The 25,350-nt window shown below is 38.9% G+C and overlaps 1 protein-coding gene across 3 annotated transcripts in view; it reads right to left on the reverse strand.

Moving 5' to 3' along the window:
• The window catches only part of LOC121316025 (frizzled-3), a 76,782-nt gene that overhangs the window by 25,811 nt on the left and 25,621 nt on the right, over positions 1-25,350 (reverse strand). For all 3 annotated transcript variants that reach the window (XM_041250709.1, XM_041250706.1, XM_041250708.1), the window contains exon 3: positions 11,568-11,764. In XM_041250709.1, the coding sequence (XP_041106643.1) occupies positions 11,568-11,764 (197 nt within the window). The remainder of the gene's footprint in view (positions 1-11,567; positions 11,765-25,350) is intronic.

Here is a 25,350-nt window from a genome sequence, read left to right on the forward strand (position 1 = left end):
ATAAAGTAACTATAAGTAAACTACTTCATATTGTTGTATTTAAGCATATGGCAAGTTTACTTTTAATCGCAATACCATTAATAAGCTTAATTTGATGTGGCTGTGTGTGTGTGTGAGCAAGCTACTGTCACAGCCTGCTTGCTGCTGCTGCTGTTGTGTGAGGAGACAGGCGGTGTCGTATTTCAATTGCCTGCTAGTAAAGTTAAGGCAGTGAGAGGTTTGAATTGTGTTTGTGCTTAGAGACTAAGCGATTTACTTTATGACTTTTCTGATTTCTGTTTATTATTTGTGTACTTAATAAAATACTACTATTGATTAACCATTCCTTGTGTCTGCGCGTGAATGTGTGTTTATAGTAAATCCTTGATCTTTGTAACACGTCAATTTAAACATTGTTAGTAGAGAACTAATTAACCCACATAAACATTAAATGATCATTATTGAATTGTGCCTACAAGTCATTACTTTTGGGGTTTTAAAAAGCATTTCAAATGAGTATTTTGTGGTCTGAGTTTGCCAATCATTCTGTTTGGCGCCAGCGTTGTGTTTGGCGGGACTGAAGTTAATTACAAATACAAATCTGACCGTGATCGTCCCAGTAGCTGTTTGCTATCTCTTTAAAATATGCTGAAATACATTTTAGAAATAGTAACAAACTGGCTCCAAGAACATTTGTAAGAGGATCAATTAATAAAAGAATAAACACATGTGTTATAAAACGAAGGATTCGTCTCACTATGATTTATTGAGTTTTTAATGTCAGAATCGGTGCAATATTACTGTCAGCAGACCCAGGTGAAAAACATGTTAAGTTTTTTTTTTTTTAAACACAATCGTACTTAATATTACAAGCTTGTGTAACTAGAGCTGTGGTTGGTTATATTAACATCCACTTCTAGCACTGTCTACTGCCAGTTTCGCCTTACTATTCTGCAGTGGAAAGAAAACTGAGACACCAGCAAAATAATGTAAATGTGCAGCACACGAATATCTGCAAACCAACACAGAATTAAGGAAATCTGCAATCTGCAAGCACATTTTTTCACGTGGAACTAAGTTTGGCATTGATTAAATGGGAATGGGGAGTTATAGTGCACTTTAAATACGCTGAGTATGTGTAAATAAAGGGTAGGGTCTGACATTTAAATATCTATGTGGTTTCAAATAAAATATACTTAATAATATAGAAAAATGTCCACAAAAATCATGTAGTCAAATTGTATTACTTTACCCTTGTGAAGTTGTAAAAGGCAGACAGTGCCTATATTATGAATTCTACTAGTGACCGTGTGTTTTTTGTATGTCATTCAGGCTTGCATTGGAAGATGGAAAGCTCTCCTATCGGTATATTATTTGCATGTAGGGAAACCTAGTGTGGTGTGTAGGGGAGAGTTGTTGGACACAATTATAGTCAATATGTTTATTTGTATTGTGTACAATAAAACAGTTTTACAGTTTTTCTAGTGCGGCTAAAAAATGTTTAGCCACAGTGGAACTAAATGAATGTCTTAAAGGGAACATTGTACTCACGTACACATGCGGGCTTCGCCAAGGTCAATCTAAAGACAGTATGTTTCACTGTAGCCCTCAAGATGAAATTGTTAGCTAAGTGGCTGCATTATTTATTTTTTTTAATTACCAGTGGGAGAAAACCACTTCAGCAAGTACAGTAAAATCGGCCGAACAGATGGACGCTGAATTTACTAAAGTTGGATAATAATGAGAGCACGACAAGTACAAAAGAAAAACGAGGGAAATGCACATTTTTTTCAAGAAAGCTGGGAGACTTTGTATAAATGATTCTGAATATGTGAAGGATTGACTTCTGGTTTGTCAGAGCCAAAGTGAATGTTTTACTTTTTAAACACTGCAATAACAGTTCTGATTGTTATAGTTCTAATTGTGTGCCCTTTCATAAATAAGGAGTTTTATCTCTGAACGCTAGAGCGAGTGTCACATAATGCAGAGTTAATGGGACTAGGTACGAGAATAAAACATATTTCTGGAAACGCTGAGGTTTCCCCACAACTTAAATACCGCAACGTAAGATAAATACAGTTTTGATATTAAAATGGTACAATAGTACTGTATTGGTATAAGAAAAGGGTGTTTTAAAACTTCCAGTAACATAAAATATGCTGAACACCAAGCTACAGACGCCGAGTTCCAAACTGTGAATGTGTTACTGTTGTTTATAGGTAAGAACTCAACATTATTATGACTATATTATAGTGTTATTATGTTTTAACATTAGAATGACCAAGGCGGTAATTTTGACCATTTTTAGAATTTAAATTCAAATTGTGGTGTGTGTGTTTAAGATACAGAGCTGTGCTTTCCTGACTTTTCCTAAATATAGGTACTAATTACCCTGACAAAGACAGAACCACGCAGCTGGAAAAATTAGCAAGATAAAATACTGTCATATCTATTCCAACCAGGAATGATCAAATTGACCGATTGTGACAGAAATACAATGAGTTCTGGTGATAAATCTCCCTCCCGACCTGTGAGGGCGCTAAAGAACGAGAGAAGTAGTATCTGGAAGGGCTGGCCTGACAGTTCATTCCCGGGACCGGGAAGTCGGTCAGCCTGGAAGGAAGCGAGACTCTGTTGTAGGACCGTATTGACCTGAAAGGTAAACCAGGGGCAGCTGCAAGTAATAAGGCAGCTGCAACCGTTTACCTAGATGTCATGCAGGAGTACATATAGGGACCAGGGTAACGCTGATCTTTTCCTTCGTTTGGATAAAACGCTTGCAGAAAGAAGGAGCGAGAGTGGAACTCGCAGTATTTTGTAAGATAAGTGTTGTGTTTGTTTATTAACCATCTGTGTTTGTTTGTAGACAGTTAAAGCACTACTCCGGAGCTGTCGCAAAGGGTCAGCACTGTCCAGAGCACCCCTGCACGCCACTGTATCCGTGTTTTCACCACCCACCCTCATGACTGCACTCACCAAGGGCTGGTGACCGTCTGTTTATCTTTGTTCGGGACTGTGCCCTGTTTCTGTTATCCCTGAGCTTTACACATCGTTGTGTATTGCCGGGGCTTGTTTTTTTTGTCGGTCACCAGACCTGGAAAAGCAATAAAGCACTTTTCACTGGATTATTATTTTCTGCCTGTCACTCCTGCACCGCATCACCACTACACCAGTTCCCCCTACCAACCACTTTGCCACACTGATACATATGAAGCATATTATAACAATGAAATGTTGCTGTATTATTTGTAATTGAAGTTTGATTATATGATTATTGAAGTTTGACTATATCAGTCTGCATCCTTCCAGTGAGCGATCTATTGGCATTTCTATTGTTTCAATGAGCCTGCTGATAGCCCATCAATCAACCTTGGCAGTTCAATCATTGTCACCCCAATACACATTGAAAATGAATCACTGAAGAGGCAGGGCAGCAAAGCAGTGTTTGGAATTACCTCAAATTTTACTAAACAATGATTCTGAAGCAGCACAGACGGACAATGACGACTCTGGCTCTGAAACAGACTAAATATGCAAAGATTAATCTTCCAGCAGCAGTGACACCAAGATGATGCCTGGTCACTGCAGTTGAAGGAATTAGAAGCTTTCATCGTACGCTTTGTTATGTAGGCAATATAAACCCATTTATTAAAAAAAAAAATAAATACATTGTTTCAGTAGTATAGTTTTGAATGTACCCTTTCAAAAGTTTCACCTGGCTTTAAAAAAAGTTTTTTTATTTATCTACACATCCTACCCCACAACTTCCAAATGAAAAAAATATTCTAGAAATTTGTAGAAAATTAATTAAAAATAAAAACTGAAATAGCTTGGCTGGATAAGTGTCCACCCCCCTTGTAATAGCAATCTTAAATTAACTCAGATGTAACCAATCGCCTTCAAAATCACACACCAAGTTAAGTGGCCTCCACCTATGCTGGGTAGTGCATTTCAAAGCAACGATTCAACCATGAGCACCAAGGAGATTTCAAAAGAACTCCAGGACAAAGTTGTTGAAAGACACAGATCAGAGGATGGGTATAAAAAAATATCAAAAGGCCTTGAATATCCCTTGAAGCATGGTCAAGACAATTATTAAGAAGTAAAAGTTGTATGGCACCACCAAGACCCTGCCTAGATCAGGCCATCCCTCCAAACTGGATGACCGAGCAATGAGACTGATCAGAGAGGCTACTAAGAGGCCAATGGCAACTTTGCAAGAGCTACAGATTTGTATGGCCAAGACTGGTCAAAGTGTGCATGTGACAACAATATCCCAAGCATTCTACTAATCTGGCCTGTATTTTACTCAAGAAAGCCCACCCTGAATCCCGTTTGAAGTATGCAAAAAAACACTCAGGTGATTCTGTAGCCATGTGGCAAAAAGTTTTGTGGTTTGACGAAACTAAAATGGAACTTTTTGGCTTAAATGCAAAGTGTTATGTTTGGCACAAACCCAACACAGCGCATCACCCAGGTAACACCATCCCTACTGTGAAGCTTGGTGGTGGGCGCATCATGTTATGGGGATGTTTCTCATCGGTGGGGCACTTGTCAGGACAGAAGTGAAAATGAATGGAGCAAAGTACAGAAAAGTGCTTGAGGAAAACCTGCTGCCCTCTGCAAGAAAGCTGAAACTGGGACAGAAGTTCACCTTTCAGCATGACAACGACCCAAAGCACACAACCAAAGCTACACTGGAGTGGCTAAAGAACAAAAAGATAGATGTCCTTGCTGTCCATCAACGCTATCCAAGGAACATGACAGAGATTGAACAGTTTTGTAAAGAAGAATATGCAAATATTGTCAAATCTAGGTGTGCAAAGTTGGTAGAGACCTATCCCAACAGACTCACAGCTGTAATTGTTGCCAAAGGTGCTTCTGCCAAGTATTAACTCAGGGGGGTGGAGACTTATCCAGTTATGATATTTCAGTTTTGTATTTTAAAATGTAATTTTTTCTCAATAAAAACTTTTTTCCCCTTTAACAGTGTGGAATATAGTGTGTAGATAAGTGGAAAAAAATCCTTATTAAATGCATGAAACTCTGAGGCACTGACACAACAAAATGTGAAAAAGTTCAAGGGGTGTAGACTTTCTGTAGGCACTGTATATATTTATTCCCAATTGTGGAGCTGCATTTTGTGCCATACAAAAATGTGAGCAACGTCATCCACGTGTGTGTTTATCTGTCCGTGGTTATTGTTTTACAGTTCTGCGGTTATGCACCATACAACGTTGTGAACACGGGTTCTAGTTTCTGCACTCTTAAATTAAGGACAGTTCATACACTAGTACAGCCAGTGTGGTCTGTCAGCTCCGTTGAGTCACTCCTATGTGTTCGTGGGTTGCTTTGAGCTCCCTATGAGATATTCGGATACAAATAAGCCCTGTATAAAGTTAATTTGATATGAATTATAAGCAGAGTTTGAAATGTACGCATATTTTCAGTACCATAACAATAATAATGAGAAAGCATCAACAAATTCAATTAGATAACTTCTCTGAGCACTTCATGTGGTCTTTTTTCTTTGCTGATCATAGCTGGGGATTTATTTTATTTTATTTTACTTGGGTCAAGGTGTGTGATTAATAAGGACAATTAAATGGTATTACTTTCTGAATGTACATTACATCTTTTCAGCTGCAACCGGCAACACGACGGGGTAAAAACAGCTAGTTTATTTACTTTTTTTTAATTTAATTTTGTTTGGAGCAGGGGAGCGGAGCGGGAATCACAAGGAGTGGAGTGGAATGAAAGAAAGAGCCGAGCGGAACAAAGAAAGAGCAGAGCAGAAGATATTATGAGCGGTGAGCGGAATTGTCACCGCTTCACTCCGCTCACATTCTCTGAACACAACACAGACGCTCACCGTTAAAATATATTGTCTTTAACACAGGATTTGCACATCACAGGAGGGTAGAAGTGAGTAAACTCTTTATCCCTTATATGAGAAATGGGTAAACAATATATTGCCCAAGTTCAAAGTGGGTAAACGCCATTTACCAGTATATACCCTGGACTACACCCGAGCAAAACGCCAAAGAAAAGTTTAAAGTACCTGGTATTGCCAGGCAGTCTCCCATCCAAGTACCAACCAGGCCTGAAAATTACTATTTTATTTCTTAGCAGACACCCTTATCCAGGCCAACTTACAATTGCGACATTTTTTTTTTTTTTTACATATAATTACTCATTTATACAGTTGTGTTTTTTTAACCAATCTAGGTAAAGCAGTAGTGTGTCCCCAACTTGGGATGGAACTCGCAACCTTCCAGTGAAGAGCACAGTGCTCTAAGCACTACTCCACATATGCTACAAGTGAAGAAACAATAATGTGAATGTCTCGTTGTATAACTTTTTTTTTTTTTTTTTTTTTTTTTTACATCAAACACTTGTGTAGGTATACAGTGCCAAGAAAAAGTTTGTGAACCCCAGTGATAATTATGGAAATTCCATAGTTTTACCATGATAGCCTTCTTGAATCAAAACAAGTCTTTTGTTAAATATCCAATATACAGGTGTGGAAACACATGCCACGATCAAAAGAAATCTCTGAGGACCTCAGAAAAACAGTTATTGATGCTCATCAGTCTAGAAAGGGTTACAAAACCATTTCTAAGGATTTGGGGCTCCACCAATCCACTGCCTACAAATGGAGAAAACTCAAGACCACAGCCACTCTACCCAGGAGCGGTTGTCCTACTAAAATCTCTCCAAAAACAACCCGGAAAATCATCAAGGAAGTCACACAGAACCCCAGAGTAACATCTAAGGATCTGCAGGCCACTCTCGGCTTGGCTAATGTGAGGTATTATGACTCAACTATCAGAAAAAGACTGAAAAAGAATGGTGTTCATGGAAGGATAGCCAGGAAGAAACCACTGCTCTCTAAAAAGAACATTCAGTGAAAGTTGTTCAGGCATGGATGTAAGCTTAAAAAATTAACGCATTTCAACAACAGCGCAGTGGCGAAGCTGGCTAAGGCCATGTGCTCTCAAGGACGTCATGTCGCAAAGGTCATTTTTTTAAATTATTTTGTTGTTGGTGTGATATGTGCCGTTTAACATAAATAAATTGTTTAATATAAATGGCGTGGATATCAAACTGCCTGCTTTCCCTGGTTTATTTTGACATTGACAAGTTGAAAAGTTGCTACACACTCTTATTAAAAAACTAAAAAGTAAGAAACAGAAGAAGGAGAATAACAATTTTACCTTAGTTTGACGACTTATATCTGATTGTGCATTAGAGGTATTTGCAGTTTTTTTTTTTTTCAAATTTGTTGTGGAATTTCAGACTTTTGGTAATTCTAAGTGATTTACTTTTGCTGCTGCAACATGGTGAAAACAGCAAAACTCTTGGAGCTGTATAGAGACTAACGGTAGTTTCCAAAAAGTTTTTCTAACTTGTACAAGGAATTACTGTTCCTCTCAATACATACTGAACACATTTTTGGATAGTATAATGTTTTTGGAATAGTGTGTTTCTTAAAGGTTCATTTAACAACAAAAGACAGGAACCTATTATGTTTTTTTGTAAGATTTTTTGTTTGTTATGAGTAACTTTGCCCAAAATTATATTGTTTAATTTTATTTATTTTTTTAAAAGAGACGAACATTACCCTCTGTACAACGTGAAAGTGAGTTGTGCTTACATCTGAAAACAAGTTGGAAGTACTTTCACTTCTGGAAAAAAGGTAATTACCAGGGATAAAATAGCACAATATTTTAATTTTAAAGAGCGCTGTGACTGATATTAAAAAGTCTGCATCAGAGATTTAAAAGTTTGCGGTCTTTGACAGCAGCAATGGGATTTTTGAGATCTATTGTTGCTCGAGGCGAGTACTTCAGCATTATAATTTCTGAGTACTCAAATTAAATGCCATTCTCCTCTATATACTGTACTAGTGTACATAAACCTCCCAAATATTGCCACAAGTCCTATTTTAAATGCCAAATTAACATATAATCAAGTAATATATTAAGTCATTAATATAATGTTTGCCTTCTTATGCAGTTAATAGTATATGATCAAATATTATTAAATAACGTAAAGTATTCAAATTCACGTATCCATACAACTTTACATTAAGTAAAAAGAGATGCCTGGCCTACCTGTTTGAAGTGTGTCTCAGTGCTCCTTTACTTTAGTGCAGTGGTTCCAACATACAAATAAAAACTGTATTAAACATAAACAGCCGTTTGGTCCAAAAGCTTATAGAACAATTTCAAGTGAAAGAAGCCTTCCACCTATAAGGGAAGACTGGTGAATGGGGTCTACGAGTTTGTGGTAATTGCAAGTAAGTTGTTTTTCCAGCCTCGCTGTTATGGTTTTATGGGTCGTCACAGTATTGGGATAATTTTGCTTTGATTGAAAAACTGCTGCATTCATGATTCACATGCACTGTGAACATTTTTCACGTTCTGCTGCCTAAAAAATCTAAAAATACAATTCAAAATGCATTAACGTGAAAGAACAATTATAGAACTATTCAAAAAGTAATTAAAAATAATAAAATAAAAAGTCTTGATTGCATAATTCTTCACACTCCTTGAGTCAATACTTGGTGCAAGCCCCTTTTGCAGCAATAACAGCCATGAGTCGTTTTGGATAAGTGTCTACCAACTTAGCACGGTGGGATGGTGCAGTTTTTCCCCATTCTTTTTGGCAGAATAGCTCAAGCTCTCGAAATTGGCTGGGGATCGTCTGTGGACTGCAGTCTTCAAGTCTTGCCTCAGATTTTCTACAGGATTCAGGTCTGGGCTTTGACTAGGCCACTCGAGGCGTTCACTTTCTTCTTGCTGAGCCACTCCAGTGTTGCTTTTGCTTTGTGCTTAGGATCATTGTCCTGCTGAAAGGTGAATGTCCTCCCCAGTCCCAGGTCTCTGGCAGACTGGAACAGGTTTTCCTCCAGGATCTGCCTGTACTTTGCACCATCCATCTTTCCCTCGATCTTCACAAGCCTCCCTGTCCCCTCTGCTGCAAAGCATCCCCAAAACATAATGCTGCCACCACCATGCTTTACTGTAGGGATGATGTTAGCAGGGTGATGTGCCGTGTTTGGTCTACACCACACATATCGGTTAACATTGAGACCAAAAAGTTCCACTTTCGTCTCATCAGACCACAAAACTTTCTCCCACATGCGTGCAGTGTCCCCTAAGCTTTTTTTTAGCAGTGGCTTCCTTCTTGCCACCCTCCCATACAGGCCATGTTTGTGGAGTACTCTTGACATTGGGGAAAATGTTGACTGTTCAACAATCTCAGTCAGAGACCTCTTCTTTTAAAGTAATCTTAGGCCTCACAGTGACCTCCATCAGCAGTTTCCTTAAGCCACGACTACTGACTTTGGAGGGATGGCCTGATCGAGGCAGTGTCTTGGTGGTGCCAAACTGTTTCCACTTTACAATGATGGACCTGGCAGTGCCCCAAGGGATATTCAAAAACACTGAAAGGCTTCCCCAATCTGTACCTTTCAATAACTTTATCCTGGAGTTCTTTTGGCAGCTCCTTGTTCGGCATGTTTTGCCATTTGCTTCAAATTCACTTCATACAACAGAAACAGCTTGATTCTTCATCCAGGAGTATTCGAATCACTGAACTATTGTGATTGGACACAGGTGGGCTCTATTTAACTTATTATGCGCCTTGTTAAGGCAATGTGTTGTACCTGAGCTAACTTGGGTTTGCTATGACAAAGGGTGTGAAGACTTATGCAATCAAGACTTTTTTTATTGTTATTTTTAATTATTTTTTGAATATTTCTATAACTGTTCTTTCACGTGTTGAAAGTGTAGAGGATGTCGTGTAGATCAGTGAAACAAACTCCTGCTTTTAATGCATTTTGAATTGTATTTTTTAGGCAGCAGAATGTGAAAAATGTTCAAGGGTGTGAAGACTTTTTCAAGGCAGTGTAGGTTTGCAATAAACGTGCGCATTAGAGCGGTGATCCCAAGTGAGTCGTGTTTTTGTGGTACAGCAATTTTGTTTGGCATAATTATTTAATACCACAGTTTTCCAAACATGGCTTCCTTTATTTAAATAAAGAAAACAACACTTGTCATTAAAATTATTTAACCCTGTAGTGGAATTGATACCATAACACGCCTACTACAGGCATAAACAAACACAATGCACCAGTGAAGCGCCAGATCGACCGAGAATAAAACCCGCCCCAGTGTCAATCTTTCTGTTGCACCAATTAGAAAAGCTACTTGGAGGCAATTGCCAAACCCCTTCCTTTTTATAATGTCCGCCCTTACTGTAGCACTAGAGCAGTCTCATACGTGACGGACTACCGATGATAATTTACTAAAATGAATGCATACAAAAATATGCTTTTGGTGACATTTGTCATGTGACTGTTTACACGTCTAGCATATTATTAAACGTTTCACCACTTCTTTACAATTTATACATTTAAACATTTAAAATTCCCATCCCTAATTGGAGACCTCCGATTATTTGAAGTTTTAAGGTAAACTCTCATCATCTCATCGCATTTCTTGCTACCCCTCTCCTACACACTCTCATCAGTGAAACCACTTTGTTCTCCTTTTATACCATGTGGCCAGGGGTTGATTAACAATTAATCATTCAATCAATTACCACCTGGCCACATTCCACACTCTACCACTGAAACAATCAATCAATTAAACACTCAATCAAACAATCAAAACCATGTGGCTGTGCAAATGGTGGCCATCTTGGTTTCAGGCTCCCTCTTCACCAAGGTGGCCACCAAACTCTCTCTCAAACACACATACACTCTTGCAACTGTTTTTGACATCCAATCAGTTTTCAGTAAAACTGCTCACAGAAGCATTTAATTTAAAGCAGCTTCATACATTTTGTCCGTAGCATCCCTTTAATTTTACTGCTTCGACCAGTTCACTGTTTATTCCAGTTTCCCAGAAGGCTTGGTTCTGAAACTGCCAACGCTTTGTTATTGTACAAAAAATGGGGTTTCTCTTTGGGAAAATCATAACTACTGCATCCCTACGCTTTTCGTACATTAGTTTGCACAACAGTGCAAATTACAGAGGGATTACTGTAGTTCCTATATTTTTGTATTCATAAAATAACTTCTTTTGTGATATACTAAACAAAAAATACTTGATTTGTCGCATGTGTTGTAGGCTAGTGACCAAGTACAATACAAATATACTATACAGGCAAGTTGCTTAACATTAAATCAAGAAGTTCTGCAGGTCTCATGATAATATTATATACAGATTCAGTATTTTTATTTTTTTTCAGAAGCACAGGTAAGGCATAAAGCCCTTATGTGACTGAAGAATTGTTTAGCCTACTGTATCTGTCTGTCAAGAATCTCTATGGTATCCGAGTTTTGTGCACACCCACCTGATCGCTAAGGGTCAACTTGTATCTGTCAAGAATCTCTGCTTGTAACCACAGTGGCTCTGCTTCGGTTCACGAAAACATTTCGTCAGAGTAAGAAACATTGACAGCCATGTTTGATATTATTTACAATTTCTGAGGAGTGGGGCTTCATTATTTCATGATAAAATTATAAGATTTGAATATTTATTTTAAAATGTAAACAGATATAGAACAGTGGATACCTGCTGCAGTCCATTTCCTCAGGCCAGGGCACCCCAAACATCTCCATGAGAGTGTGACAGTCACTGTGTGCTCGCTGGCAGAGTCGCCGGCAGGGCAGGGACACGCGGCCATACTCTGTGCACACGGGAGCATAGAGGGCACATAGGAATGGCCGCAAGTCAGCTGAGCATTGCAGGTTGACCATTGGGTGGAAGGGCTGCAACAGAGAGAACACACAGATCAGCCAGGTCAAGGGTTGTACTCTTACTACTACAGGTCCTGATGAGTCAACCACTTTAAAAATAGCATGCAAAATGGTTACAATTAAATTGAAATGGGTCAAAGTCCAACCAGAAACTATTTCTATAATCTCAGTTTTGTAATCTCAGTTTTTCCCAGCAAGTTTTCTTTTACTGCCCCAATAAATTTGACTTTGTACACACTCTTCAGTCAGGGTTAGCTTGTTGATTAAACAGCTTTTTACAGCAAGATTGGGATTAAAATGTAAAGTATAGAGAGCTTTACTGGGGGAATAGAGAGAAATTAAGGGATTTTAAAATGTCCTTCTGTTTAGCAAACAAATAGCTTTTTTGGAAATCAAGTAATAAAATATCTTGCTTGACAATCTGGAGCACTGCATCTCTGAAAAACTTTTTGTAGGCTACCCAATGTTCTACTGCATTAAGAAGTTATACTGGTATAGTGAATTTATTTTTTCAGATTTGACATTAAATATAACAGCATGAATTTTCCAAGATATCCAAAGAACAAATAACAAGTACATTGCCAGAAATTCCAAGGAGTTAGACATGCTAAATGAAAATTAGGGAGACTAATAATGTTGCTTGTGACAATATATATTTTTAAAAAGGTATGTAGGCAAAATACATACACTTACTAAGGAAATAAATTACATAGTATCATGGAAAAAAAAAAAAGCCAAGCAACATTGTGAAGAATATATTTCTTAGAAAATATCATCAGCTTCATCAAAATCAATTAGATCTTTCTAATATTTCCACCCTTTTGGTATCCCAATCTACTTTACTCAAATATTCCCTGTTGGGCGTTAACTCAACCCATCCCCCACCCAAAAAAAGAACAAAAACAGTAACACACTGGAGACAAAGGCATACAACAACTGCTAGAGCTGGCAGCCCACTGTGCACAGAGCAGCTGCTAGGCACGGCATTAGCATGCAAATCCCACGGCTGAGAGGACAATGCTACCGCAACCTGAGCCAAGCGTTGACACATATGCTTCCTGCTGGGGAGGGGGGCTATTGTGAGGCAGTGGGCCATCCCGGCTACATAGTTCGAGTGAAACGTGTTTAAACAATTAATAGTTACAAGTCCCCAAATCAGAAACATGTTACAATTAAAGTAAGCCTATTTTATTTTATTTCAATTTTTATCTTTTAATTCTTAATTTTACCTAATGATATACAACCAAAAGTACACTGACACATTTCATGTCAATGCGTGGAAATGGACACAAGGGGCCATGACATCAAAATTAAAAGCCGGCTGTCAGGACAGTGGAAAAAAAGTTAAACTTAGTTAGTATCATCTAAGACAGTGGTACGCAAAGTCATTTGGGCACGGGCATAAATTGATTTTATTTGGCTGTTTGCTGGCATGCTGACTATTGCGTAGATTCTTATCTTAAACACTGCCTTCCTGCGACACATACAATATACAGTGCCTATAGAATGTCTACGCCCCCCTTCAAAATGTTCACCTTTTCCTGCCCTGGAATTAAAATGCATTAAAATAGTTTTTTTTTTTTTTTTCATTTATCTACACATCCTACCCCACAACTTCCAAGTGAAAAAATAATCTAGAAATTTGTAGAAAATTAATTAAAAATAAAAACTGAAATAGCTTGGTTGGATAAGTGTCCACCCCCCTTGTAACAGCAATCCTAAATTAGCTCAGGTGTAACCAATCGCTTTCAAAATCACACACCAAGTTAAGTGGCCCCCACCTGTGTTAAACTGTAGTGATTCACATGATTTCAGGATAAATTCAGCAGTTCCTGTAGGTTCTCAATGCTGGGTAGTGCATTCCAAAGCAAAGACTCAAACATGAGCACCAAGGCAATTTCAAAATAACTCTGGGACAAAGTTGTTGAAAGGCACAGATCAGAGAATGGGTATAAAAAAAAAATCAAAAGGCCTTGAATATCCCTTGAAGCATGGTCAAGACAATTATTAAGAAGTAGAAGTTGTATGGCACCACCAAGACCCTGCCTAGATCAGGCCATCCCTCCAAACTGGATGACCGAGCAAGAAAGAGATTGATCAGAGAGGCTACCAAGAGGCCAATGGCAACTTTGCAAGAGCTACAGGCTTTTATGGCCAAGACTGGTCAAAGTGTGCATGTGAAAACAAATTCCCAAGCACTCCAAAAATCTGACCTGTACGGTACCGTGGCAAGAAGGAAGCCATTACTCAAGAAAGCCCACCTTGAATCCCATTTGAAGTATGCAAAAAAACATTTCAGGAGATTCTGTAGCCGTGTGGCAAAAAGTTTTGTGGTTTGACAAAACTAAAATGGAACTTTTGGGTCTAAATGCAAAGCTTTATGTTTGGTGCAAACCCACCACAGCCCATGACCCAAAGAACACATCACCCCTACTGTGAAGCATGGTGGTGGCAACATCATGTTATGGGGATGTTTCTTATTGTCAGGGACTGGGGCACTTGTCAGGATAGAAGAGAAAATGTCAGAGCCCTGACCTAAATCCAATCAAAAATTTGTGGCATGACTTGAAGATTGCTGTCCATCAACACTCCCCAAGGAACTTGACAGAGCTTGAACAGTTTTGTAAAGAAGAATGGTCAAATATTGTCAAATCTAGGTGTGCAAAGTTGGTAGAGACCTCTCCCAACAGACTCACAGCTGTAATTGCTGCCAAAGGTACTTCCACCAAGTATTAACTCAGGGGGGTGGAGACTTATCCAATTATGATCTTTCAGTTTTGTATTTTAATATGTAATTTTTTTCTCAATAAAAACTTTTTTCCCCTTAACAGTGTGGAATAAAGTGTGTAGATAAGTGGAAAAAAAATTATCATTTAAAATCATGAAACTCTGAGGCACTGACACAACAAAATGTGAAAAAAGTTCAAGGGGGTGTAGACTTTCTATAGGCACTGTATATATATATATATATATATATATTAGGGGTGAGACCTAATATTCGCGTATTTGAATATCCGAAATAAATTTACTATTCGAACACTTAAATAAACATTCGATTACTCGCTAATTTAAAAAAAAAAAAAAAAAAAAAAAAACAACTTGCGCGATATTTTTTTTAATGAGGAATCGGTGAAAATGAATCCACAAATAATTACCAATACAATGATGATTGATAGGCAGGCGGGCACATTTCATTTCTTCTTCTGCTATTGGCTAGTACTGAAAGCAGCAAAGGGCAAGAGGGCGTCCTCGCAAAAAAGTGCAGCATGGAATTACTTTGAGAAAATGAACAAGAATAGTGTACAGTGCAAGCTCTGCAAAATCAATACTGCCTATCACAGATCAACAAGTGCGATGCTTAATCATCTAAAACTTAAGCACCCATCTACTTTGCAAGCGGATAGTGGAAAAAATCAAACAAGCAATACATCTTTCAATGTAATAATTTTCTTGTTTTTAAGTGGAATGCAAAAAAAGAAAACAGTGAGTAATTTATTTTTTTTTTTTTCATTTTACAGTGCCCTCTTTTTAAAGTTTATTTTATTTGAAGTGTTTATTCAAGTTAAAAAAAAAACAATGTTATTACTTTCTGAAAACGTGTCTATGACCATTTTGTTTATTGCAAAGACACCACAAGGGCAGTGATTATTTAAAAAAAATGTGTTGTCTGCTTTGTTTTTATTTGAAATACACACAAGATTTAACTACTGTACTGCTTTTTTTGTTTTGTAGTTAATTAAAGAGGGTAAAGTAAGGCCCTTCTTACTTCTGGGATATTTTTTAACTTTAAAACAGTGTTATATATCAGCATGCCTGCTGATTTCCCCACTGCAGCCAAAAGGGGAGGAGTCCCTGCCGCCTTTGCCACCAGAAGGGGAGGAGCCCCTGCCGCCTTCGTCGCCAGAAGAGGAGGAGCCCATGCTGCCTTCGCCAGGAGCAGAGCAGCAGGAGCTGCCTGTCTCCACTACCACCACCCATAGGAGAGGAGCAGGAGTTGCCTCTCCCTTCACGACAGGACGGACCAGTACAAGTGGCCGCTGGGCCTCAGCAGCCCCTGCATAGGCTGCTGAGGGCAGCACGGGGGAAAACCGCCGGGTCGCAGCGGCTGTGAAGAGGGCTAACCACAGCACCACTGCCCAAGGATGCCTGCCTCACACCGCCCAAGGAGGCCACGTCTGCATCGCCTGGGGTTGCCTGTTGCTCCGCATCGCCAGGGGCTGCCTGTGTCTCTCTTATATCCCCTAGGGTTGACAAGGGTACCGCTTCGTCTGGGGTTGCTGAGGGCTCTGCTTCGCCTGGGGTCACTGAGGACTCTGCTTGGCCTGGGGTTGCTGCCAGCTCTGCTTTACCTGGGGTCACTGCCAGCTCTGCACCGCCTGGGGCCGCTGCCGGCTCTGTGCCGCTGCGTGGCTTGCACTGCCGAACTTTCACTGAAGGGGAGCTGCCGACCATGAAGAAGATTGGGTAGGGTAGGGGACCTCAGAAAAAGATTTTGAAGAAACACCTATTTTGTGAGCAATCACATGGCTCGCCTTAACAGCAGCATCACTTATGCTACAAGCATCAGTAAACATCAATTGCTGCTTTTCAATGGCTGTATTTATCTTCACGTACCGTTCCTGTATATTTATCAATATTCTTGCCATGGTTTGCTTCACAATGTCTTTTAATGTTGTATTATTTCACAACAGACACATGTTGCTTACAAATGAAGTTGCTTTCCATTCATGCCCTCAAAGAAATATGAAATTCCCCATTTCTCTTGAAACACACAGTGCTCTTGTTACACCTTTCTCTTCACAGATAAAGACATGATGACACTTGTCACTACAGAACTTTGTTCTGGTATCACTGGTGTCGTAACTTGAACCAGCTGACGCACTGCTGTTTCACTCACGTGGTCGGCGATTGACAGCAATCACAGCAACATGACAATTTGTGTTGCTCATACGAAGGAACTCACTCAGAGGCATGTTTGCACACTTGTTCTAAAAGGTAATGATGAGTAAAATAATCAATATGTGCTATTTACGGGGATGTACATATTCTATGTATGATCGTTTTTGTTAAATCCAATAACTTTGAGGTTTTGAGTTCGTCTTTGTATTTTTAGAACTGTCACTCGACCTGTGCCACAAGCCAGGGTATCGGATCAGGCCCACCAAACGAAATAAGTTTGACACCCTTGCTTTACATTAAATGCAAGAGAACTATTTCTGCGTGCATAAAATGCCAGTGATTGAAATATATACATGAAATGCCAGTGAGTGAAGTATATACATAAAATGCCAGGGAACTATATACAGTGTACATAAAAAGCCAGGAAGTAGAACTATATCAATCAAATGCCTGGCAAAACAACTATATAAAAAATCCATGGAAGTGAACACATTTCTTTATTTTTCAGTTACTGGCTAAAATACTAACATTAGGTTATTATCATAACCCTGGTTCACTAAAATAAGAAAATTAACTATTAGAAAATGGGTGTTTCCCTTTGAGACACCCAAACCTGAAACTTTATACCAAAGTCTTCTCATCAGAGCAGTGTGATGCGGCTGTACTCCGCCCCCAAGAGCATCAAGGAGCTGCGCACACTAACAACGATGGAGCTGCGCATTCTGACAAAAATGGAGCTGCGCACACTGACAACGTGAACTGGGAAGCCGCCCTCAGCACCCTAGTGCCAAACCCAGGGATCTACAACACTAAGTCGGCCAGTTCATAAGCAGTCTTAACTGTGCCTGCCAACCAGTTAGACAAATGCTGTTTAGACACAGCCTCTCCCTGGCACTTAGCTCCAAATCAGACAAAGAATTGTTCTAACTACCTCCAGTTTTTAGTCCTGTCAACATAATACGCTAATGCCCACACTGGTCAAAGCGAATGCGCAGGCGGTGCCTGTCAGATTGGCAAGGAGGGGGATGGAAAGTCTCCAATTCCACCGACTGCTTAACATGAAAAGCCGAGATGGTCTTCGGCAAAAAGCCGGGTTAGCACAAAAGGTAACCTTTGTTCTGGCAGGGGTGATTGCAAGCAAATAAACCTACTTGAAAGACATATTTTTTTAGCTCAGCTGAGTGCATGGGCTCAAATGGAGGTTACATCAGCATATGAAGTACTACATTCAACCTCCAACGAGGAACTATATCCTTCAAATTCTCCTAGGCCAGTATGGGACTATTAGGAGCACCCGAGCTTGGTCCTGTCTGATTTTCTCCAGACATAGCGGGAGCAGTGGAAATGCATAGATGCATAAATGCACTTAACTTTGTAGAAAAAGAAATTCAGAAATTACTTTTTACAACTTGTCATTTTACTAGATGCATCAACCTGATAAATCACAGGGCTAGTTAACAAACATCGTTTTTGAAATGTTACTCCTCAAACCTGCCCAATTGCCCAATTCACGTATTAATTTTATAAAACCTCAGCTGGAACTATGATATACAATCTCTGCTTAAAATAAAAATGAATAAAAATAAAGCTTTTGCATTAACAGTTTATTTAACTATATAATAACAAAAATCTAAATTATACTCACTTTGAGTATAGATGAGCTTTGGACCAGTAAACTTTCTTATTCAGTAACAGAGTCAGTTTTTGGTAGCTATAGGTGAGTGTTTCACTCTAAAAGCAGTACAACAGTTCAGTGTATTAATCAATGTCAGAAGCAATAGTGCAAGAATTTTGTGTCTCAATCATAGGCGCCTAACTTTATTAAAAAGTGGGGGGCAAACGAAAGGACTAACTGCCGAGCATAGAGATGCACATTTATTATTTTACAATTAAGAAGCTCTTGTTTTAGTACAGTTTTCCCACATTATACTGCCGCCCCTTTATAACGTCACCCTCGCATACCGCCAACTATTCTCTCTGAACAAATGTCACCAATATAAAAACAGTGCTATTTTTACCTGTTATATCACCACCCCGCTATCCGCCACCTTCCCAAGTCAAGCAAATATATAAGCATTGTAATTTCCCTCATTGTAGCGCCAGCGAAATAATCATGATCAATTAAAACAACAAAGTTATGCAGTTAACCTTTGACTCGCTTTCCTAATTCGTTGTTAACTGAACGTTCATACCAATGACACTCCCGCTCCCAAAGCAAAACAGCAAGTACAACATGGCGAGTCGACCCTACATTTAACACCAGAGAGAAAGAAACAAATCTGCATGCATGCATCTGAAAATAAGAAAGCAAGTCAGCAAGACATCGCAAATGTTTTCTCGTCTAAGTGAGGCATATATTGTTAATCGAAGGACAATTGGAAACATTCTAGTGGATAAAAACAAATGTCTTGCCTTGATGGAACAAATCGATTTGTTTAACCTGAAAAAGGCTTGACGCAGTCTAAAATAAGTGACTTTTATAAACCAACCAGGAGGTACCTGGTTCAAATCCCAGCTCAGCCAATGACTTATTGTGTGACCCCGAGCAAGTCACTTAACCTCCTTATGCTCCGTCTTTCGGGTGAGATGTTCTTGTAAGTGACTCTGCAGCTGATACACAGTTCACACACCCTAGTCTCATACCTTGTAATTAGCTTTGTTATGGTGATCCACTATGAAAAGCACTCTATAAAAATAAAGATTATTAGAAAATTTTTTAAAAAGTACAGTAAGAGGTTTGTTTGTTTACATGCAATTTGAAGGCTGACTTAAACTAAAGCATCAGTTTTGTAAACAGCAGAATAGTTTTGTTTTTGTTTGTTTTTTTTCACTTTTTGTTTTAAAAAAAGTGTGTGCCTGTACATATTCAATGTTTACTTTTTTTCTTAAATGCTTAAAAAGGAATGCTGTTGAGCTTAAATTGCTTTGTGAAATAAATAGATGGCATTGTTCAACAAGGATAGTATTCAACAGTCTTACAGTCGTGCCATAAACAGTGAAGTTCAAATGACTAGTACCATAAAAAAAACAAAAAAAAAACTTTTTTGTTTTTATGGAATTGTTAGACACCAAATGAGTGTTTATTTTCTAGTTTTCGTTTTTTTCTGTTCCTCAAAGGTAACTACTTGTACAACTAAAAAAATAAAACGTTTGAATTTACTGCAAACATAGAAGGTTGTGTGTGTGTTTTTTTGTCCCTCACTATAACGTCATCCTCGCTTATTGCCCGTTTTTGCCCATGTCCCTTACCTGGCGGTATAAAGAGGGCTGACTGTAATTGCGAGCCAACAAAATCTTTTCAACTGTTCCACCATAAAATGTTTAATATGTACTTACTGAGCACACATTCATTACAAATACGTGCAAGTAGCACCAAATGGCATGGCCAGTACCAATGGCATCTCTGCACAGTGCTACACCTAGAATTCCCACATGTAGTTTATTAAAGGAAAGTCCTAAACAAACAAAGAAAAGCAAGTACAGCACTGTTGTTTTGAAGGTAAGTATTCCATGTCAGAAGCACTGGTTTACTAAAATTGACTTCATTCTGCTAAATAAAACAATTTCAACAGTATAAACTTAGTTGCAGGAAGGCACATCTAAAACAGTGCAAAACAAACTGTTGGTCTGTATGCTTGACGTGACCAGGGAGTTCATTGTGCAGCAGTTAAAAAGCACTGAATCTGCTGCTATACAAGCTAATGATACAACTGATCTGTCAACAAAGTGCCAGTCAGTGCTGGTGTACCGGATATTGATGGAAGCGGCAGTCGTGGAAAGGTTTTATAGTTTTAGTCAGCTCCACGATTCCTGTGTAGACTCAATTGCCAATGCAGTGCTTGAACAACTGGACATGGTTTTCCCGGAACAATAAGACAAGGAAATGGTGACAGCTCAAAGCTACGGTGGCACCAATGTAATGCGGGGTGAAACTGGAGAGGGTCCAAAGAAAAGTGCAGGACAGATACAGAAATGCGCACTGCCTCCACTGCTATGTGCATCAACTCAATCTAATTATGCAGCACGCTATGTCGAAAATCTCCCGGGCAAGGGTTTTTACACTTTCTTCTCACGTTCCCCCAAACATACTAAAGTTCTGGATGCCAAAGTGGGAAGGAGGCTCCCAAAAGGGACAGCAACACAGTGCCATATTACAATGTAATATACGAACACAGAGAAGACCTTGCCGAGTGTACAGCCAGCTCCAGAAGTGAGATGTTGACAATGTGGGCTAAACTAATATTACTTACGTGTTCGTACATACTGCGAATTCTTAGCCTCTGTCCTTCATAGAATTTCTGCGTGTGATTTACTAAGCAGCTCTTTTTCGTGAACAACTATTGGAATTTCACCGCAAGTTTATGAACAGCATAAATTACTGATAATTATACAGGAGAGATAGGAGTTTGCATCTCATTATAAATAGATTTGCAACGACCAAATTCAAAATTTAGAACTTCCGGAAGTAAAAATTACAATGTAATACTAGTGTAGCGCAAACAGACCCCAGGCACAGCGAAAACAAACCAAAACGTAATCTAAAAGAAGGGGAAAGCAGAAAGCATGAATAAAACTAAGCTTGTTTCTATATATGGAAGTTTAATACGGTACATATGCATGGTAATTCTGCACATTAACCATGCTTCCCTGCATGTTTTCAGCGCATTAAGTTAAGAATATCGCAAAAAACTTCTGTTTCAGTCTATGTATATTTTAGTTGTGTAAAGGAAATAAGTACAGTAGCCTACATTCAGCAGGCTGTAGAGGTAAATACTTCTCGGCGTGTTTCATTTGTCTATGCAATACATCACTAATCGGTACTGTACATAGGGATGTTACGGTATACTGGTTTTAAGGTAAACCGCAGTATATAAAGTCACGGTTTTGAAACCGCAACCATTTTTCAATACCATGATTACAGAGTTCACTCAGTTTAAGGTGGGCGCGTTTTTTTATTCCCTGTTTGTCCGTCGATGAACCACTGTGCTCATTAGAGCTAACTAATGTTGAACACTGACATCTCAAGTTCTGAAAGCTGCCATGCATGAAATTGTCCGAGTAGGTTATTGCATAAGTGACGTCATATCTAATACAAACCGCCCTACTAAACAGTGATTACTAGTAAACGATTGTCAGTAAATTAAACACAAATACTCGGAAATATCAGCAAGAACAAGGCACTGTAACTTTTCATCACCGCCTTCCTATTAATTTACCAAACCAAAGAAGTAACGGTAGCTATTATCTATGGTTTCGGTCAAGAGAAATGCAGTAAGCACACACCAATGTAGATTGTCTCCTCGAGCTGATAGTGTTGTAGGGATTTTGGTTTTATGTATTCAAAAATTAATACAATTGTACTCCCATTTAAAAAAATAAAAAGTCACCTAGATGCCGCTTAACTTTGCAACGGTGTCATACCCACCTTCACTTTTCTTCTTTCCTTTGTGTTCGTTGCTGTTAACATGCAGACCAAATGGGGAAAAAAAAAAAAAAACAATTTGCAGGTGTCGTCTTCTCCTCATTAAGTTTTGCAAATCATACCTTTTTTATTTCCTATACATTTTTGTATTTAAATTAGGAATGTAAATTGCTACCACTGCAACACTAGCAGCTTTGAAATGTATTGGTATTTTATGGTGCCACAACAGGCTTAGGTTTGAGCACCAATATAATGCGGTCACATCTTACATTGTCCTGGTCACAACAATTAAAGAAGATAATCCCGAAATAGGTACTCTTCAAACTATACCAATTAAACTCTTTTGTGGGTTATTCTTCAGTAGTGATGCAGAATGCTTGTACAACTAACCACTTCACTAAGAGCTGAATATATGTACAGTGAACTCTGTTTAATTCAAATCTCTGGGGACCATACAAATAGTTTGAGATGTGCAAAATTCAAATTAAACAAATTATGTAAATTGCCCCATGGTGTAGGCATTTAGAGCTATTTCCATAGTAAATGTGCAGAAATAAAACAGACGTTACTGTATTCTACCTTGATGTTTTAATTTATTTTTTCTTTCTGAAATCAACAAAATAATCATACATTTCTATTTAAAGTGCAGCATTAATTATTCATAAATTACACTGTGTAACAAAATTTTATTTTTTTTTGTTCCTGGGTAGTAAGTGTTATTTCCTAATTGCTTATGCCTCAAAAGTATAGAAAATGGCTATTATTCCCCACAAACTGCTTTTGTGACCAGGACAGTGATATTTCAACATATCACTATTTTCCAAAAGTAAATACAGTATAGTTGTAAATTTCGAAAAACTACTCACTTCTAAATCTTTTGTAGTCATCTTTGTATTACTTTAGTATAAATACATGTTAATTTGGATTCATATGTTGTTTTTTTCTGACTTTATGTAAACGAAAAGACACACATTTTCCCATTTTCCCATTGGAAATAGTGATATTTTGAAATATCACTGTCCTGGTCACAAAAGCAAAGTTTGTGGGGAATAATAGCCATGTTCTATACTATTGAGGCATAAGCAATTAGGAAATAACACTTACTACCCAGGAACAAAAATTGTGTTACACAGTGTTATCTGTCATTACATTGATGCTATTTTTTATGCAATTACATAAAATTGCTACGTAACATTCTACTAGCTACTGTACTGTATCCTAACTGTAGTCTTATTCAGATACACAGTACAAAAAAGAAATGTAACAGTAACAGTTTTAAACTGTAGCTGAATGTTACTACAGTAGTACTTTCCCTAATAAAAGATCCAAGTTGAACACCAAAACTACAACACTGTACAAACAGCATTTTCCCAATGTAGTTGAAGCTGAATAGTTTAGCTCTTAAAATAATAAAATAAAATCTACAACAGAAAAAGTGCCTGTATCCTGAACTGTAACGTTTCTTGCAGTTGCTCTGTTAACATTACAGAAGCTAGCTAGCTACTTCAGCTGCGTAAAGTACTCTAACGTTGGATGGTACCTTCACGACTTGATATCACAGTCTTTGAGCATCTTCCCCCGTGGAAAGCGATAGATGACAAAATAATAATTTAAGAAAAGTAGAAGCACTTTTTCTTTTCTTAGGAGGCTCCATGTTTTTCCTTTTCCATTTTCCTTTAGCACCGCAAATCTACTGTGCACTATAGGCGCCATTATTTTTTTTTAGGGACAGTGCACATATAATGAATGTAACAACTTCATTAATAAAATCGGCTTGAGAGGGTCCAGATTTGATCTAAAACATGTAAAAAATGTACGTTAGGGAATTTTTATGAACTTTGATTGCAGTGTATTATTAATTTCTCCCAAATTACATGCACATTTTTTTACAAACATTTTCAGAAAATGTAATAATAAAGTAAATGGTCAGAAAGGGGGGGTTTGAGGGTGGGCCTTGGGGGACCGCACCAAACGTCCTTTGGGCCGCACTTTGGGAACCCCTGCACTAGAGAGTGCCATGAAGACGGGATTCCCGCGGTACACGACAAAAAATGTATTAAATTTTGCGGGATGGGATGGTACAGGAGTGAAGCTCATTGGAACTGGTGGGACCAGGAAATAAAAAAAAAAATAAAGCTCTCGGGGCGGGGGGGAGGGGATTTAAGTTTCCAGGAATGGGAAAGAATAGGACTAGTCTGCCACCAGCAGGCAGGAAGACATTTTTTTTGCTCTTTAATTCTTTAAACTCACCAAAGGTTAGTGCACATTACTCAGGCTTGTTTAAAAGTACAGATCCAGTCCGACGCTTTATGATGTTTTTAGTGTGTGTATACGGTACTCCAAGCCAGAGATACAGTCGCCTGAAGGTAAGCCTCTCATCATGTTACAGAGTTCACAATTTAGGTTTTGTTTTCAGTCGATTGCTCTGTCAGTAACCACATACGTAGTTCAGTGAGAGATAGGGCGCTAGATAGAATCTGCAGGCTTTGAGACAGGCAGCGTGAGAGCGAGAGAGAGGATTTTATCCATTGTTCATGTGCCAGACAGGAACTGCTCAGAGTGGCACAAAAAGTACTGGGACATGGCCTGAGCATGTAAAATTGTAGACAGGTCTTTTCAGCGTTCCATAATTTGTTTTGTTAAAAACAAAGATGTGATTATGCTTGGTTGGTAAAAGTGCTAATAAAACAGTTGTTTTTACCATTAAAAATGACACGGGGGGGGGGGGGGGGGGGGGGGGGGGGGGATCGGGGGGGGGTGTCCCGGGGGGGGGGGGGGGGGCCTTCCTTGATCACCAGGTGTTACCCACAGGAACCGAGTGGCGTGTTGGTCACTTGGCTCACCGCACACCAGTGACCCCTGTTGTCTGTCTGGGCGCCTGCGGGCTTGCCTGTAAGCTGCCCAGAGCTGCGTTGTAACTCTGAGGTGGATGCACGATGAGTCTGCAGTGTGAAAAAAGCGGTTGGCTGACGGCACAATTATTGGCAATTACTAAATTTAAAAAAATAAATTACATTATACTGCGGTACGACAATAACCATAGTAAATTTGACGGCTACCACACCGTCAAAATTTTATACCGTGACATCCCTACTGCACAGTATTATTGTTCAGCCAACACCTGCCCCCCCCCCCCGCTGTGCTGTAGGAGGCACTGTACTGTAGGCAATTGGAGAAAATATTGAATATATGTGAGCTCTGTCCAGTTGCTCGGCTTGGATTTTGGTATCGGAGCTTTCGTTTCTTGCACTGTTCATGTAATTTAGGGTTACCATGC

This window comes from Polyodon spathula, chromosome 5, assembly GCF_017654505.1.
Source record: "Polyodon spathula isolate WHYD16114869_AA chromosome 5, ASM1765450v1, whole genome shotgun sequence".
NCBI lineage: Eukaryota > Metazoa > Chordata > Actinopteri > Acipenseriformes > Polyodontidae > Polyodon > Polyodon spathula.